We start from the raw sequence: 19,067 nt of genomic DNA, 5'->3' as shown, positions 1-19,067 counted from the left end.
CTGCTATAATATACCTTTGTGGCAGTTGCAAAGTGAATCACAAAACCTCAGCAACTAACTCATTAACTATTTTCAGTGGGCTTCACTCCTGAAGAGCACCTTCCACTATATTTTGCTGAGGGGGAAAAAAAAAACTGGCTTTAGCGAAGCAGGTGTGAGAATGAAGCAAGAAGGTCATGCTATTCTCAGAGAGGAAGAGCTGTTTCACCACAACCTCTCACCACACCAACTGAGACAACAAAAAGAATTCTTCTCACACAGCCATGTTCTCAGAAGCCCATCAATCATTTGTTTATGTTTCTTTCAACAGATTTCACCCGTCATCTGTTTTAGAGCAAATCATTTGAGAAAATGTACTTAGAGGTTGGCATGTTTCTTCTCATTTACTTATTATTACAATAAAAGGACTAGCTCCCCCCATCAAGGTTATATAATTTTTACATAAGCAATTTAGAGGAAAGCATGTTTAGAAACAATGGCTTTCAAATGGATCCAGTACATAGCAAGCAATCAACGGCATTACGGGACAGTCTCTCAGATTGTGACACTTTTGTTTTTCCTCTGAGTCATAAATGTTTCTAAAATGTAAGTCATGGGCACATTCACCAAGCTCTTAATTTAAAAGAACACCCTATAATTTCATGGAAAGTAAGCTGTCAACCAATCTGGAAACTTAGAAGCTGTGAAACTTTTGACTGAATGCCCAAAAGAGAGATACATACATCAAGAAAGGTATGACTCACAGGGTGTTAGTGGAATTTTGTGAAGGAGAAATTCTTGGATGCTACACACTATCCAAGAATATATGTGGTTAATTTAATTTTCCCACTTGATTAAACATCAGCAGAACAGTTCCATCTTTAGCTAGGGTAGTGAGGGTGGAATCAACTTTTACTCTTAAGGCTCATTGAGGCAAATCTCATGGGCCAAAAGAAAACAAAAGGACTGAGACAATTATTTGCTTCAAGAATAAATAGGTGTTTACTTGCATTGTCGATACAAGTCTACATTTGTCAATTTACTAAGTAATTCCTCAACACACTGCCATCTGAAGGGTCCCAATTGTCTTGGCTTCAGAGTCTAAGAAAGGACTCAGAGAGTAGAGTTTCAGCTGATGGCTTATTCTTCACCTTCTCTCTTCCCTCTCTCACCAGCAAATAGGGGCTGTTGGTTTGGTCTGAAGCATCTGTTGGTCAGTGTTTGTTTTACATTTAGAATAGGTCATTGTCTATCCTCATATCCTAAGAACAGTGTGAATGGCATCCAGCAATGACTCATTAAACAAAGGTGATGGGATCAATTTTTACCCCAAATCCATGGTATGGTTAAAGTCAGTTTGCAGCCAATGTAAACTGTCCCCAGCTCTACCTTACAAGCTGCTATTAGGGTACAACACACAAGATTCCTTGCTTACTACCAGACCAAAAAACACAAGCCCATTGTCCTTTGGAATGCCATCTGCCTGTGAAGAAATCTATCAAGGTTTAAATGAATGAAAATCAGGTGACCTTCTGGCTGGAAAAATTCAGCTTCCCTCTACAATTCACCTCTAGCATCTTAGGTTTTCCTGACTATGTAAGAAATCACAGCCAACACTTGGAATCAGAATGGAGGGATCCTTGACCATCCATTTAGTAGGAGATCTTGTTTACAGAGAGTGAGAGGGTCTTTGTAGGGTCTTTGCTTGTGGGGTCCAAACCCCAAACTGATAACAGAGAGGGAACTGAATTTGACCAAACACAACATGCCATATGGGTTATCTGAAATCTGATCGCTATTCCCTGTGCCTACATTATATAGGAAGATAGGTACAACTGGGGAAGACAAAGCTGACAGCTACAACCTAGTCTTTAGTCAGAATTTCATGCTAAGTCTACGGGCTCAGTGAAAGAGGGCCACATGTCATTTCCAAAACCAAAGGCATGGATCTATCTAGAACAGTAAGCTTGAAACCTGCCATGACCAGGAAACAGGACTTTCTTTAGCCACGATCTACAGAGTACAAGTGGCAGAAATTAGGATATCTTTTCTACATATGCCGTCATCATTTCTTCTGGCTTTACTCTTATATATTTATTTCCTCATAACATTTGGCATCTTTTGGTCTAGTAACCTCTATGAAAACCTAGATTTTAAAAAGCCAATGGAAACATCAAACTGTGTCATACATTTCAAAAGAGTTAGCCTCCTAATATACGGGAATGTGCCCATCCTCAAGGACAAGAGGTCCTTTTTCCAGCCTGTCACCCCAGTAAATGAGCATTTCACTTCTCAAAGAGAAATAAAGTAAGGTGCCTTCTTTAGTGACTGCTGTTAATTCTCATCTGGCAATACCTGTGTCTTTAGTTTTTAATTCAATACATAATCCTACTCAACTTCCAAGTCTGTGAAATAAAAAGCAAACAAGTACGGTGATCAAAAACATGGCAAGTGTCTTCAGATCTGGAACCCAGAGTCACTTAAATCCATATGATCTAAAAGAACACTATTGCCTGCAACCCATCTTCTTAAACCAAGGGATGACTGCCACCAGGAACAAAGATGGCACCCTTGAGTAGCAAGGGATGGCAGTCATCCCATTCTCCCTTTCCCACCAGCTTCTTCAACTGATGGCATCTGTCATCACAAGAGAACTTTTATCCCTGGTCTCAGACACAAACACAAAGAGAAGGCTGCAGTTTCAACATCAATTTCCCAGAAGCTAGGGCTGCCTTTGCTTCTGCCAGTCTTTCAAGGGAAGATCCCACACATCAGCAAAATGAAGTCAAAGTGCTGACAAGAAGTGACTTTCGGTTAAGGGTTGTCAGGATGGAAAATCTACTTTGGAGTATGTCTGTGTTTTTAGTCTATGTCAATTCAACCTCCTGTTGTTGGTGGGGACTTAATACAGTTGGCTGAAGGCAGAGAGGGGGAAAGGAAACATTCCACTAGATGAAGGTTGCTAATAGGATCTGTGCAAGCACATGGCAAGAGGTTCTACATAAAACCTGAGAGCACAGCACAGCTTCAAAGTTCTAACCACAGGGACACTTTGAACATTCAGAACTCTAACTCCTCAAGGAAACAACCCTCTGTTGATGAAGAAGGGAGTTGGCTAATCAATGCCATTTCAAATCAGGCAAAAGAAACAGATTCAGTTGTAAAAACTGAGATAAATCAGTCATAAAATTACATAGATTGTCTCACCCAGAAATGGACCATCTAGGAGGTAGAGATAAACTATAGCTAAACTGGTTTTGTTGTTAAGTGTCATCGAGTTGTTTCTGTCTCATAGTAACCTTGTATAGGGTTTCCAAGGAGTAGCTGATCTTGTGGTTAGCAGTCCATGCCAGGACTCCTGGATAAACTAGTTGTTGTTGTTGTTGTTGTTGCTGAGTGCCTTTGAGTCAGTTTCAACCCATAGCAGCCCTGTATAGACTGCCCAAGAAGCAGCTGGTGGGATTAAAGAGCCAACCTGGTGATTTGCAGTCCAGTGCTGATTTTACAGGGCCACACCGGAATCCATATGAAAATATGCAAACTTTTATCAGCGGCCAAGAAAGAAACCTGATGTGTGTTAGACATCTGGAGGCTTCAGTCATAGTAGTAGAAGCTTTACAGATTTTTTTTTTTAGAGAATTTCTATTTTAGAGCTAACTTAAAGTCAAAGTTAACTAGTTAGTCTCTTTATTTCTGCCTTTTTCTCTATAGAAAATGCAATGCGTTTTGACATGGAAGGCACATTGGACTGAACACAAATCAAAGATGATCCTGTTTTTCAGCTGATGTTTAATCATTTGGAGCCACGTGATTGTACCCAAGACCCTAGTGCCCCAGGTCATACATTCAGAGCTTCCAGGCAGTTCTCATCATGACGATGAAATACACGTCGGTGTCTATGGAAGCGCTCACTCCTGCATAGTAGTTCATAAACTCCTCGGGGGTCACCTGCAGCGAAAAAGTTAGACACAAGAAAGAAAACTTTCTCACTGCTTTAGTAGAGGCCCGTCTCGTCTCCAATACCTGCAAATAGAAGAGACATTTAAGTCCTGGAGCCTTTTTTTAGTGATCACAGCTGAGGAATCAACCTAAACAAGAGAAAATGGGAAATTGAGAGTAAAGGTAAGAAGTAAAGGAGCAGAGAGGAAGAAAATCTGGAAAATTACTCAACCAACCTATATGGCAAATGAGACTCTGATGCTTGATTTCCTTTTATAGCAGGAGCCCATCTGTTTGGATAAGGGCTGCTGAAACTCCGAATAAGAAAGCCTGTTTATCCACTCTAGTTAATGTCAGAAACTACATTTCATGTCTTTGTGTCAAGAAAACAGATGTTTTATCTTTGAAAAACTGGAGTTCTATCCTGAGGGTAAAAAACAGATTTCTAGTTCAACACGCCTCTGCGGCATGTCTTTTAAGGTCCAAATAACTCATTCAAGGAACAGAGTGAGTGAAGAAGGTACCCGTACTTCATACCTCCCCACTACACCCTGGATTCTTTCTCCATTCTACACCAATGTCTCTTTGGAATATTAAATAATGTTCTATCCTTGTTAGGAAATTGCTTTGTCTTTTCAGAGAAAAAGACATTTCCAGTCATTAATCTTAGTTCTTAAAAGTTTAGGTGATACCATCCAGTCAAATTCACTCAGATCTTCCAACAGGATTGGTTGGTGGAGGGGAAAAAGTTGTGTGGAGGATTCAATGACCTCTCTGCATTGATACTGATGACTAACTTGAGCAGTAAATTTTGCCCAAAATGTGGGTATTCATTTCCTGGGACTATTGTAAAAACTTACCTCAACCTTGGGAGTGTAAAAGAACAGAAATTTATTCTCTCTCATTTCTAATGATCGGAAGTTCAAGATCTAGCTTCAGCAGGGTCATGCACCTACTGGAGGTTCTACAGGAACATCTGTTCCTTGTTTATTCCAGATTTTGGGGGGCTTTGGGCATTCTTTGGTTTGAGATCACATCACTCCAAATTCTACCTCAGTATCCATGTCACCTTCCCATCCATATGTGTCATGCTCTAAGCTCCCTCTGTCTCTCTCTTATAAGGATACATGTAATGGTGTATTGTATTGGGCCCACCTACATGATCCAGAGTAAGCACTTTTCTCAAGATACTTAACTTAATCATATATTTTACCATCTAAGGTACTTCTCTTTTACAATGTTGATATATTCACAAATCCAAGGGGTTAGAAAGTACATATATCTTTTGGAAGACATTCTTTATGCTTACCACAGTCTACATTTTTGTTGTGAAAGATTCATAGTAAAAAAAAACAAAACAAAACTTTCAAGTCATTAGAAGTAAGGTATGGTGAGATTCTGGGTATGTCTATCCCAGGGAAGATTGTTCTCCATCTGTGGACTTGTGAAATGAGGAAACTAATCATCTGCTTCCAAACTACAACAATGGAACAGGCATAAGCTAATAATTGTAGACATTCCCATTCCAAATGAGATCGAATGGAAGGAATAAAGAAATCACTGATCTCAAATGACTTAAAAATCCAGTGGGGAAAAGTATCTGGTGATAATCCTCTGTGACTCACAGCTCTGCATCTGGACGTTCAGGTTTGTCCTCTGCACCTGCAGCTCTGCCACACTGTACATGTGGGACACCTCCAGCCTCTGAGTAATTCTTGTGGAAGAGTTTGTTGTTGTTCTTAGGTGCCATTGAGTTGGTATCGACTCATAGCAACCCTATGCACAACAGAACAAAACATTGCCCAGTTCTGGACCAACCTCACAATCATTGCTACATCTGAGCCCATCACTGTCACCACTGTGCCAATCCATCTCACAAGAGGTCTTCCTCTTTTTCTCTGAGCCACTTTACCAAACATGATATCCCTCTCCAGGGACTAGTCCTTTCTGACAATATATCCGAAGTATGAGAGACAAAGTCTGGCAACCTGACCTGCAGGGAGCACTCTGGTTGTATTTCTTCCAACACAATTCTGTTTGTTCTTTTGTCAGCCCATGATACTTTCAATATTCTCCTCCAACACCATAACTCAAATGCATCAATTCTTCTACGGTCTTCCTTATTCACTGTCCAACTTTCATATGCATATGAGGTTATTGAAAATACCATGGCTTGGGTCAGGCAAACCCTAGTCCTCAAACTGACATCTTTGCTCTTCAACACTTTAAAGAGGTCTTGTGCAGCAGATTTGTCTAATGCAATATGCTATTTGATTTCTTGACTGCTGTGTTCATGAGTGTTGATGGTTGATCCAAGCAAATGAGGTCTTTGACAACTTCGATCTTTTCTCCATTTATATGGATGGTGTTTATTGGCCCAGTGATGAGGTGTTTTTTGTCTTTTTTTTTCTTTGCATTGTGGTGCAACCCATCTAGAAGGTTGTGGTCTTTGATTTTCATCAGTATTTTAAGTCCTCTTTGTTTTCAGCAAGCAAGATTGTATCATCTGCATATTGTAGGTTGTTAATGCCGTGTTTTGCTTCATATGACCCAGCTTCTAGGATTATTTGCTCAGCATACAGATTGAATAAGTATGGTGATAGAATACAACCTTGGAGCACACCTTTCCTAATTTTAAACCATTCAGTGGTCCCCTGTTCTGTTCAAACCTCTTGGTCAACTTATAGTTTCCTCATGAGCACAATTAAGTGTTCCAGATTACTCATAATTCACAATGTTGTCCATAGCTTGTTATGATACACACAATCAAAAGTCTTTGTGTAGTCAATAAAGCACAAATAAACATCTTCTGGTATTCTCTGCTTTCAGTCAAGATCCATCTGATATTAGTAATGATATCCCTCATTCCATGTCCTCTTCTGAATCCGGGTTGAACCTTTGGAAGTTCTCTGTGAACGTATGGTTGCAGCCATTTTTTTAATTACCTTTAGAAAAATTTTACTTGCGTGGGATCTCCATGATATTGTCCGATGATCTTCTGGAAGGGTAGCACTGAGACTGCTTCCTGCCCATAGAAGTTGACAAGTCCAACAACTCTTTTTTATTTTGTCCCAAAACTTTCAGTTCACACCGGGAGTTTCTGCTGATTAAACAATCTCAAACACCTTGTGGGTCTCCCTTGAATGTCATAAGGATCACACCATTAAAAAAGATCAGTCTTCCAACCAGCCTTTCTTAGATAACTTGTCTCTCTATTCTTGGCTTCTGCTGAGATGGTTGGGTGGATCCATAAATTACATGGGTAATTTGTTATCCAGCCACACCCTTTTACCTATTTCCAGAGTGTTTTCCTTATAGTGAATCTTCCCAATTTAGCATCATTTGTAATCTATAGGCTGAGAAATTCCCAAATTACCTAGTGACTGGTTCTTCTTTACTTAACAGTTCTTTTCTCTATTTACCTCTTTCCGCTTGCATTTTACTATAAGTAACAAGAAGAACCCAGACTTCGGCTTCAATACTTTGCTTGGATATGTCCTTAGATAAATATGCTGCAAATGACCTTTTTTAAAGTGTTAAAGAGAAAAGATGTCATTTTGAGGACTAAGGTGCACCTGACCCAAGTCATGGTACTTTCAGTAGTCTCATATGCATGTGAAAGTTGGACAATACTGTAGAAGAATCAATTTATTTGAATTATAGTGTTGGAGAAGAAGAAACAAATCTGCAAGTTCAAAGAGATTCCACAGTACCTAACAACAACATATGAAATGAATGAAGGCAGGTAAGATGGACATCCCCTCAAATACCAATAAATGTTTTGTGTTTGTTGAGCTTTTTTTATGACAGCGTAATATATGCAAGTGTGGCACTGTGGGCTAATGTGCTGAACTGCAAAGTCAATTTGAACCACAAGGTCAGATGTTGAAGCTCACCAGCTGCTCTTTGGAAACTCTTACAGAGTCACTATGGGTGGGAACCAGCTTGACAGCACTTAACAACAACAATATATGTTAAAAGTACCAGAAGAACAGTCCGTTTGTGTCATCACATTGGTTCTGACTCATAGTGGTCCTATGTATAACAGAACAAAGCACTGTCGGATCCTACATCATGCTTGCAATTATTGCTTTATTTCAGCATGCTGTTGCAGTGTGTGTCAATCCATCTCAAGGGTCTTCCTCTGTTTCACGGACCCTCTACTTTACCAAACAAGATGTTCTTTTCCAAGGACTGGTCCCTCCTGATGATGTGTCCAAAGTATATGAGATGAAGTCTCCCCATCTTGCTTCTAAGGAACATTCTGGTTATACTTTTTTCTAAGACAGATTTGTTTGTTCTTCTGGAAATCAATGTTATATTCATTATTCCTCACCAACACCATAAATCAAATGCATCAAATCTTCTTCAGTCTTCTTTATTTATATCCAGCTTTCACATACATATGGATTAAATATACTTTAGTCTTTAAAATGACATATTTGCTTTTTAACACTAAAAAAGATCTTTTGCAGCTGTTTTGTCCAATGCAATGCCTCTTTTAATATTCTGACTGCTTCTTCCACTGACATTGGTGGTACATCCAAATTAAATGAAATCCTTGACAACTACAATCTTTTCTTCATTTATCATGTTGTTTATTGGCCCAGTTGTGAAGATTTTTGTTTTCTTTATGTTGAGGTGTAATCTATACTGAAGGCTGTAGTCTTCGATCTTCATCATTAAGTGCTTCTAGGTTGGGTCACATGCATACTGCATGTTGTTAATGAGTCTCCCTCCAATCCAGATGCCACATTCTTCTTCATATAATCCAGTTTCTCAGTTTATTTGCTCGTCTTACAGATTGAATAAATATAATGAAAGGATACAACTCTGACGCAACCATTTCTTTATTTTAAACCACATGGTATCATATTTTCCTGCTCAAATGGCTGCCTGTACAAGTGAAAGTCTATGTACAGATCATCTCTCATAGAAATGAGCACAATTAAGTGTTCTGAAATTCAAATGATTAAATATCAATGCTATCTTGGTCATTTCTGCATTCTGTTGGGTCACCTCTCTTTGGAATGAGCCCAGTTATGGATCTCTTCCAGTCAGCTGCCCAGATGGCTGTGACTCTATGCACTCCTCCCATCTTCTTGGATTCTTCTTGCATCATTTAATATTTTGCCCATAGACTCTACTTTAATCTACAGTTTGAATTTTTCTTCCATTCTTTCAGCTTGAGAAATGCTGAGCATATTTTTCCTTTTTGCTTTTTTAACTCAAGGTTTTTGAACAGTTCATTATAATATTTTACTTTGTCTTCTCAAGCTGCCCTTTGAAATCTTATATTCAGCTCTCTTACAATATCATTTCTTCCTTTCATTTTAGCTCTTCAATGTTTAAGAACAAGTTTCAGACTCTCTTCTGCCATACATTTTGCTCTTTCCTTTCTTTTTAATAACCTTTTACTTTCATCGTGTATGATAATCTTGATGTCATTTGCCACAGCTCTTCCGGTCTTGTGTCATTACTGTTTAGTGAGACAAATCTATTCTTGAGATGGTCTCTAAATTCATGTGGGATACATTCAAGTTCACACTTCGGCTCTCATGGACTTGTTTTAATTTTCTTCAGTTTCAACTTGCCCTTGTATATGAACAATTTAGAGTTTGTTTCACATGTTGCCATAGAATTGTTCTGACTGATGATATAGAGCTTCTCATCATCTTTTCCACAGATGTGGTCAATTTGATTCCTGTGTATTATTCCATCCAGTGAGCTCCATGTGTACTGGCATCATTTAGTTGGAAAAAAAAAAGCGGTATTTGCAATGAAAAGTTGTTGGTCTTGAAAAATTCTATTATATGATTTCCAGTGTCATTCTATCAGCAACACTATTTTCTTTCTCTTTGTTTCCAACTTTTGCATTTCAATCACCAGTAATTAGCAGTGTATCTTGATTGCATAGCTGATCAACTTCAGACAGCAGAAGTTGATAAATACCTTCATATCTTTATCTTTGGCATCAGTGGGTTTTTTATGTAAATTTGAGTAATAGTCATCATTGGTCTTCTTTATAGGTATATATGGATATTATCCAATCACTGACATCATTGTACTTCAAGATACCTCTTAAAGTGTTCTTTCGATGATGAATGTGAATTTGTCTTGAATTTGTCATTCCTAATATAGTAGCTATATTAGGAATATATTCCCAATATAGTAGATATATGATGACTTTTACTCAAATTTACATAAAAAAACCACTAATGCCAAAGATGAAGATATGAACGTCTAAATATAGTAGAAAGGAGCTCTGGTACCATAGTGGTTATGAATCGAGCTGCAAACCTTAAGGTCAGCAGTTTGAAACTACCAGCTATTCTGCAGGAAAAAGATGAGGCTTTCTGCTCCTGTAAAGATTTACAGCCTCGGAAACCCTGTACAGGGTCGCTATGAGTTGGTTCCAACTCCACAGCACATAAGCACCACCACCATCAATATAGTAGAACATATGATTGTCTTATTCTAAATGGTCAAAACTAGTCATTTCAGCTCACCCATGCCTACGATATCAATCTTTATGCATTCAGTTTCATTTTTGACAACTTCTAATTTTCATAGATTTCATACTTTGTACATTGCTAAAGTACAAAATGGAGTCTTTGTGTTAATGCTCTGGATTGCAAGATCAGCTTGAGCCACAAGGTTGGTGGTTCAAGCTCATCAGCTGCTCCTCGGAAACCCTATACAGGGTTGCTAAGAGTCAAAATTGACTCCACAGCACTTAACAACAACAATGCACAAAATGGAAGGCTAGCATAAAAGAGGAAGACCTCCAACAAGATGGATTGACACAGTGGCACCAGCAATGGACTCAAGCGTAGCAGTGATTGTGAGGTTGGCCCAGGATCAGGCTGTGTTTCATTCTGTTGTGCAAAGGGTTGCTATGAGTCAGAATCGACTCGATGACACCTAACAACATCATTAATGGGTAGTTGCAGCTGTTTATTCTCATTTTGAGTAGTGCCACATCAGCAAAGGAAGGTCCATTTCATTAAGGTAGATGACTTTGAAGAGATGACTCTTCCCCAGTAGTACTTTGAGTGTCTTGCAGGCTGAGGGGATCATTGTCCAGCACTGTAACAGACATCGACCTGTAGTTATGAATAAAGCCCCATGTTGTTGTTCTTGTTAAGTGCTGTCAAGTTGGTTCTGACTATGTAGTGTTTCCAAAGAGTGGCTGGTGGGCTTGAACCCTGATCTTTCAGTTAGCAAACCAGTGCTTACCCTAGAGTACCACACCAGGGCTCCAGAACCCCCCAAATTCTATTATTTTTAAAATTCCAGGTACATGCAATGGTTCATATGAACAAATGGACCCTACTTTTTAACATGCATCAAAACATTGTTCTCATTAATATTACATTGCTATGTTAAAGATGTTTTAGCATGTCCCAAAATATTTCTTTAATGTTTTTATGCATAAAACACTTGAATGGCTGTGGATATGAACTATACCTAACTGTATTGACTTATATAAAAATTCAATTTAAGGACAGACTTAAAAACAGAATTTGTAAGCTGGGGGCTGACTGCACACATGGAAAATTCTAAACCTGGGTATTAAAAAACAAGCCTCACCCATTTAGGCTCAGGGATACAAGGAATATAAGAAGTTTGTTTTTTTAACACTTAGAGCTGCTTTCAGAACTTCATTAAAAGGACTTCCAGTGCCCAGGCTATTATGAAAGCAAAGGTGGGGCATCAGTAGAAGATCTATGACATCTCATTCTATGACTGCTGCCAATTCTAAAAACCTTCATGAGTATTGAAAGCTGAGCCTACATCACCAAAATCTCACACATTTGAAAGTCATGTCAGTCTCGGGATTGTGCTAAGTTGCTTTCATTATTCTGAATTCTGTCTTATTTATTATCAACAACATTTTTTTTAATCACAAATGAGCTTACTGGTGTTTCAAGTGTAGCTGTGGTTCACCACAAGAAACCTTAAAGTACAAAATAACTCAATTATTCGTGAAAAGATAAAATTACAACTATTGTTCATTTTATAAAAGAATTTCTTTACATCAGCAGTTCCTAGTACATTTAAAAACCAACTTAATGTATAAAGGTCACAATCACACAGCACTTCTCAGAAACGTTTTCATCATGTCTATTAAATGAGATAATCCCCATAAAAGATTTACCACAATGCCCAGTAAATTATAAGTGCTCAATAAATGTCACACACTCCATTATTATGCTAAATGTCACTCATGAGCATATTGTATTCTGTAATTAAAACAGGTAGTTCTGAATCTTTTAGAGCTATGGATCTCAAATATGAGACTGTAGAAAAGTTATATGGTACACTTATCTAAACTATCAATCCTTGGGCTCCGCCAACAGAAATCCCATCTTGTGGTTCTGCAGGACAACTCAACAGCCTGCAGTTGTAAAGCATGTACCCTGGTCATGCACTATCAGAATTGAGTATTAATATAAAGCAAAATGAGATAAACCAGTGTTGTTGAGTCAATTCTGACTTATAGCAACCCTATAGGAGGGTATAAAACTCTCCCCATAGGGTTTCTTAACAGGGAAGACTGTAATCTTAACAAGGGAGGAGCTGTGGTAGCGTAGTGGTTATGAGTAGGACTGTTCACCTTAAGGTCGGCAGTTTGAAACTAGCAGCCATTCCGCAGGAGAAAGATGAGGCTTTCTGCTTCCGCAGAGATGTATAGCCTCAGAAACCCTATACAGGGTCAATGTGAGTCAGAACTGACTCCTCAGAACACCACCACCAATCTTAACAGGGAGTGCTGGTGTGGTGCTGCGGGTTAATGTGCTGGACTGCAAAGTCGGTTTGAACTGCAAGGTCGGTGGTTCAAGTTCACCAGCTGCTCCTCAGAAACTCAACACAGGGTCTCTGTGGGTCGGAACCAACTCGACAGCACTTAACAACAACACAGAAACAGACTGTCACATATTTCTCCCATGCAGCAGCTGGGGAGGTAAAAAAATGTCCAACCTTTTGGTTGGAAGTTGAGCACTTCACCACCGCACCACCAGGGCTCCTAGGTTGTTGTTGTTGTTGTTAAGTGCCGTCGCTCCTAGGTATTAGTATAAAAACAAACAAACTTGCTGCCGTTGCGTTAATCCCACCTCATGGCAACTCATGTGTTACAGAGAACTGTTCCAAACAGTTTTCTTGGCAGCAAGCTTTAAGGGAAGCAGATCTCAAGTCTGTTCCACAATGTCACTGGGCATGTTCAAACCACCAATCTTTGAGTGAGTAGCAGAGCACAGCCATTTGTACCCCCCAGGGATCTATGGGTTTTAATATGGAGTCTATGATATTCAGGTGACATAAAATGCTGTAACTGCTAAAAATCCTAATAACCTTTATGAGTACTTGAGAGTTTAACTTGGCTTGTTAAGATAAACGTCAAAGGCGTGGGAGTGGGGACTTTAAATCAGCTGCCTACTCAACAACTGGTTGCTGTGTCTGGGGTTAGAGAAAAGGGCAGCTGAGGTTTCCCCTGGCAAGAAGGAGGAACCACCTGCAACATAGGAGGCAAAGGCACCCTGTGATCCAAGGCCTAGTTGGGTTAATTTGGGGAAATGGCCGTTGAGTGTTGTTCCACTGACAACTCAGACATCAAAAAACTGTCCTGAAGTACTGAGACATCTAAACCCATGTTTCTCTACCTGTCCGATGCCTTCATTCTAAAACGCAGAGTATCTCTGTCTCTGGATAAAGAAATGTCAGAAAGAAGTTAATAGAAGGTGTTCTGCCTGAAGATTTCTTCCCCCCTTGCTAACAGAATTCATGATGAAGTTTTTAATAGAAAAAGCTGGGGAAGTTTTCCTTCAGGAGGGGAAAGACTGGGGTCCTTTCTCCACTACTCCCACATCTTCTCCCTGTATGCTGTGCAAACAATCCACTGTGTGACCGAGGGATTCGAAGGGAACTCACTCCAGGATTTGGCAGCTGTTGCCTGCGGTCAAGGAAAGAAGCCCCTTCCCCATCAACACAGCTTCAGGACACCTGGGTGCAGAACTGATTCTGAGTCCCAACGTCCAGTTATGGCTGTTGATAAAGGAAAAATTCCATTTTCATCTTAGCCTAGACAAAGTTGTTGTTATTTGCCATCCAGCTGACTCTGACTCACAGCAACCTTATACATAAAATGGAGCAAAACACTGTCCAGCCCAGCACCATGCTCATGATCTTTGGTATATTTGAGGCCTTTTGTTTCAGCCATTGTGTCAATCGATCACATTGAGGTTTCTCATTTTCACTGAGTTTCTACTTCATCATAAGATTGTTTTTTTATCTCATAAGAATTTCTTATCCCACTAAACCATGCATCTGCAACTTGGAGATACCAGTTGATAATGGAGGCTGTTGCTTTTGTTTTTAAATTCATTGTAGTTTAAAAATGCAATTTAATCCCAAGCATTCCCTTGGCTGAAAGTCTCCATTCAGGGGTATTTCTGCACAGCAAAGTGTAATGACAAGTGATGTCCACAGAAAGGGTAGAGCAGCACTCTGACATCCTAAGATGCCTTGTGAATCATTTTCAACAAAATTGAATTGCAGCTTCATTTTGAAATCAAATATATTTTATTATATTCTGTTGCTAGCTGCCATCAAGTCAACTCCAACCCATGGAGACCCCCATAAGCAACAGAAGAAAATGTCACCACGTCCTGCTCTATTTGCATGATGGTTGGAATACTTGAATCCATTATTGCAGCCACTGTGTGTTTTGAGTGTCTTCCAATCTAGAATGCTCATCTTCCCGCACTATGTTGTTGTTGTCGTTAAGTGCCGTCGAGTCGGTTTCGACCCATAGTGACCCTGTACAGGGTTTCCGAGGGTGTAAATCTTTACAGGAGTAGAAAGCCTCATCTTTCTCCCGCGTAGTGGCTGGTAGTTTTGAACCGCTGACCTTAAGGTTCGCAGCCTGATTCATAACCAGAGCTCCTTCTTCCTGCACTATAGTGAACAATATTTTATAATGGTCCACAGGAGTCTCACTGACTAATTTTTGGAAGTAGATCATAAGGTCTTTCTTCCTTGTCTATCTTAATCTGAAACCCGTCGTCACTCTGCTGAAACCTATCCACCATGTATGACCCTGCTAGTATCTGAAATGTCATTGACATAGGTTCCAGCATCACAGCAACACAAATCACCACAGTAGAACACACTGACAAACCTGTGGTGGTCAATTAACACAATGTAATCCACAAAGACAACGTTCTACATGCTACTTTTGTGAGTAGCATCTGGGATCTTAAACATTCATGAGTGGCCATCTAAGGTGTAGCTATTGATTTCTCCATGTGAGGAAGAAAGAAGAGTGATGAAAACTGAAGATACTTGGAGTTAACTAGTCCAATGGACCAATGGAGCAGGTGAACATCAGTCACCACAAGTCAGACCACAAGAACTAGATGGTACCTAGTTTCTACTACCAACTGCTCTGAAAGGAATCACATTAGAAGTTCCCAAGTATAGTGGCAGAAAATGTGGAACAAAACTCAAAATTATTTAAAAGAAAACACTGGGCTTACTGATCAGAAACACACTGGAGAAACCAAAGCCTATGGCCCCGTAGCCTCATTCAGTTCTGGAACGGAACTCACCCTCATGGTTCAATTTCAGCCAGGCAGAAATAGGTATATGAAGGGGACAACAACATTAGTCAGGTTCACTCACCATAGAATGCTCAGTTATTCAGGATCAAAACAGCAACATTTACCTGTGGACAAATCTGAGAAGGGATGGAAAGGAGGGTGGAGTGAAAATGGGAACCACTAGAAGGAAGTGGGATGATGGATGTTACATGGAAGGGATGCCAATCATTGATATGAAACCAAGGGTAGGGTTTGATGAATATAAAATGAATGATCTTCTCTGTAACCTTCACTCAAGTCACAAGTTAAAAAGCAAAACAAAAAACCTTGTGGTGATGTTATAGTCTAGCTCACTGGAATGTGGTTAACTCAGAGTGGTAAATACAGTGACCATAAACTGGAATGTTTAATCAAAATACCATTCTGCAGATGACAAGAAATTAGTTCTATATAGATACTGCACTACTATTTGTGTCTATTAGTATATGTGCATGTGCTTTATACTTTAGTTCTCAAGCCTCTAGACGGTCCCTACAAGAATATTTTATTTCTCTTGTGTTTACAGCAAATATGGTATAAATGTATTGAGATTTTAGGGTTTTAGACCAATTTCCCATGTACAACTTAAAGTTGTATAGAAGAATTGCACTGAAATTATTTCACTTACCAATCCATCCTTGTCATAAGGTGAGTCAAAGTTATCCAGAAATTTCCTGAATACTTGTTCCTCCGACCACTCTCCATTTTGGTACTTTGGGTGGTGTTTTGCATTATATAACTCACGAAGATCTTCAATAGTTATAACACCATCTCCAGTCCTGTCTAACTTTCTAAAAGCTTGCATAATTATCTCTTTTCGGGCCCTGGACATAGGAGGCTAGAGAGAGAAAAAAAACATATACACCAACGTGCACAAGCAAGGTGTTCTTATTAAATGCCATTGAGTTGGTTTTGACTCATAGTGGCCCTGCACAGGGGTTCCAAGGAGTGGCTTGTGGGTTTGAATTCTGACCTTGTGGTTAGCAATCCAGTGCTTATCCTACAGCACCACACTAGAACTCATATGTGATGAGATAGCTTAGGCCCTTCAGGACTGTGAAATTGCTTGCATGCTATCAAACAAAAGGCATTATGATTACTCCAGAAAGTCCCTAAACCTGTTCTTAGGTTTCTCACCCACCTCTTCCAAAATGTATTAATAGCTTCTGAAAACATAACTTCAAAATAGCCAAACTAAACCACATGAAAGCAAAACTCAGCACTACACTGATTCAGATGGCTACTTACCCTCAAAGTAAGAAGAAATTCATTGAAATCTATGGTTCCGTTTCCATCTTTATCAAATCTCCTGAAAAGCTCTTCTGCCTCTTTCTTTTCCATGACCACAGCATAATCGTTTAACCCTTTTACAAATTCTTTGAAATCCAGGGTTCGGTTATTATTATCATCCATGATCCGAAACACTCTGAAGAAAATACACAGAAACACACACACCAAAAATGAGAGCAAGAGAGACACCAAAAACAAGGTGTAAGCATAAAGCGTTAAAGAAGAAAACAACTCTCAAAGTCTTTCAAATTAAAATACAGAAATCTTAGATTCTGCTCCACTCTCTCTTTCCAAAATAAAGTGTCTCTTCTAAGCCTCTCATAAAGAGAAATAGCCCTTAAACACACACACACACATATACACACACTATATAACACCAATATCATGACTTTCTGAATAGTCCAAAATTACACAAACAGTAAAAAGATCAGTAGTTATCAAAGAGAGGGAAGAGTGGGCTGAAAAGGTGAAGTACAGGGGATTTTAGGTGTGTGAAACTCCTCTTATGATGCTGGTATGATAGAAACACGACATTCTATGTTTGCCAAAGCCCGTAGGCTATGCAGCACAAAAGCATACATTTGCAAAAACCATGAAAGGGCAGGGAATATCAGGAAGGGACATAGATTGTAACCAGAAAGTTTAACTGTAACTAAATGTATGAAATGACCTCAGTAAAGGGAGTTGGGGAAAGAAAAAGATGAAGTTACTATGACAATGAGTTGTTGTTGTTGTTGTTGTTAAGTGCCGTCGAGTCGGTTCCGACCCATAGCGACAATGAGTAGAATCTGTCAAATTGAACACAAAAGGAGCTCACATATAGCCTGCACTCTAGTTGATCAAGTTGGCTCCCATGTGGGTACAGATGAGCAATTCTGATACTGCTCTGCAGGTACGCTGGAATTAAACAATCAAACAAGTGGATGGGGAAGGTAGAGATCAGGGTTCTCACTAGTGGAGGGAGAATTTACTAATAAGCAAGAGGAGGAGTTCTAGTGTGGCACTGTAAGATCTAGGAATTCTAGTGTGGCACTGGACTGCTAAGCGAAAGGTCGGTGGTTCAAACCCACCAGCCACTACTCAGAACCCCTATGCAGGGTCACTATGAGCCATGGACTGCCAAAAGAACCAATAATCTGTTTTGGAAGAAGTGCAGCCAGAGTGCTCCTTGGAGGCCAAGATAGCTAAACTTCGTCTCTCATACTTTGGACATGTTGTCAGGAGGGAACAGTCGCTGGAGAAGGATGTCATGCTGGGTAAGATGGGGGTCAGAGAAAAAGAGGAAGACCCCCAACGAGATGGATCAGCCAGGTGGCATCATTGATGGACTCAAGTGTGGCAGCGGTAGTGAGGTTGGCCCAGGATCAGACATTGTTTCATTCTGCTGTGCATGGGGTCGCTATGAGTCAGTTCCGACTCGATGGCACCTGACAAACAACAACAACATGAGTCAGGAATGTCTCTATGACACTTTACAACAATAACAAGAGGAGGATGAGGATCCCTGGTGGTGCAGTGGGTTAAGGATTGGACTACTAACTAAAACATTGGCAGTTCAAACCCACCAACTGCTCCCCCAGGAGAAAGATGAGGCAGACTGCTTCAGTAGAGACTTACAGCCTCAGAAACAGAGCAGTTCTACTCTGTCCTGTTTGACAAATGTCATTAAGTGGCATAGAGTCAGTTCCGAGTTGCAGCAAGGACACCCTGCATAGGGTTTCTGAAGAGCGGTTGGTAGATTTGAACTCTTGGTCTTATGCTACAGAGCCACGCCAGGACCCCATCATATAGGGTCACTATGCATGGGAATCAACTTGAAAGCAGTGGGATTAGGTTTTGCGAAGGATTGTTGTTTCATGCCATCAAGTCACTTCTAACTCATAGCAGCCCTGTTTAGGGTTTCCAAGGAGCAGCTGGTAGGTTTGCAGTCCAGTGCTGATCTTATAGTGCCACAGTGGAAAAAATAGGATGGTAGAAATAGCCATGTGGTAACACATTAGAGTCAGAGACCAGAGACATCGGTTTCAATACATGCTTAATTTTAGAGATGCAGAGGGTTACACACAAATATAGATACATGCATACAGGTTAGCATGTTGTTATTGTTGTTAACTGATGTTGAGTCAGTTCTCACTCATGGGGACTCTGGTTAGGGTATCCAAGGAGTAAGCTGGTGGGTTTTCAAGATGCGGCTGGTGGGTTTGAGTCACCAAAGTC

The 19,067-nt window shown here is 39.9% G+C and overlaps 1 protein-coding gene across 1 annotated transcript in view; it reads right to left on the bottom strand.

Moving 5' to 3' along the window:
• Nucleotides 1-3,825: 3,825 nt before the first annotated feature.
• Nucleotides 3,826-19,067, bottom strand: part of CAPSL (calcyphosine-like) — a 20,359-nt gene continuing 5,117 nt past the window's right edge. The window contains exons 2-4 of the mRNA XM_006876547.1: nt 16,809-16,986; nt 16,189-16,398; nt 3,826-3,927 (exon numbers count right to left, since the gene is read on the bottom strand). Coding sequence (XP_006876609.1) covers nt 3,826-3,927; nt 16,189-16,398; nt 16,809-16,986 — 490 coding nt within the window. The remainder of the gene's footprint in view (nt 3,928-16,188; nt 16,399-16,808; nt 16,987-19,067) is intronic.

The sequence above is a fragment of the Chrysochloris asiatica genome, unplaced genomic scaffold (assembly GCF_000296735.1).
Source record: "Chrysochloris asiatica unplaced genomic scaffold, ChrAsi1.0 scaffold00390, whole genome shotgun sequence".
NCBI classification, from domain to species: Eukaryota; Metazoa; Chordata; class Mammalia; order Afrosoricida; family Chrysochloridae; genus Chrysochloris; species Chrysochloris asiatica.
The sequence above is the reverse complement of the archived record's forward strand: the minus strand, read 5'-3'. Positions and strand labels throughout refer to the sequence as shown.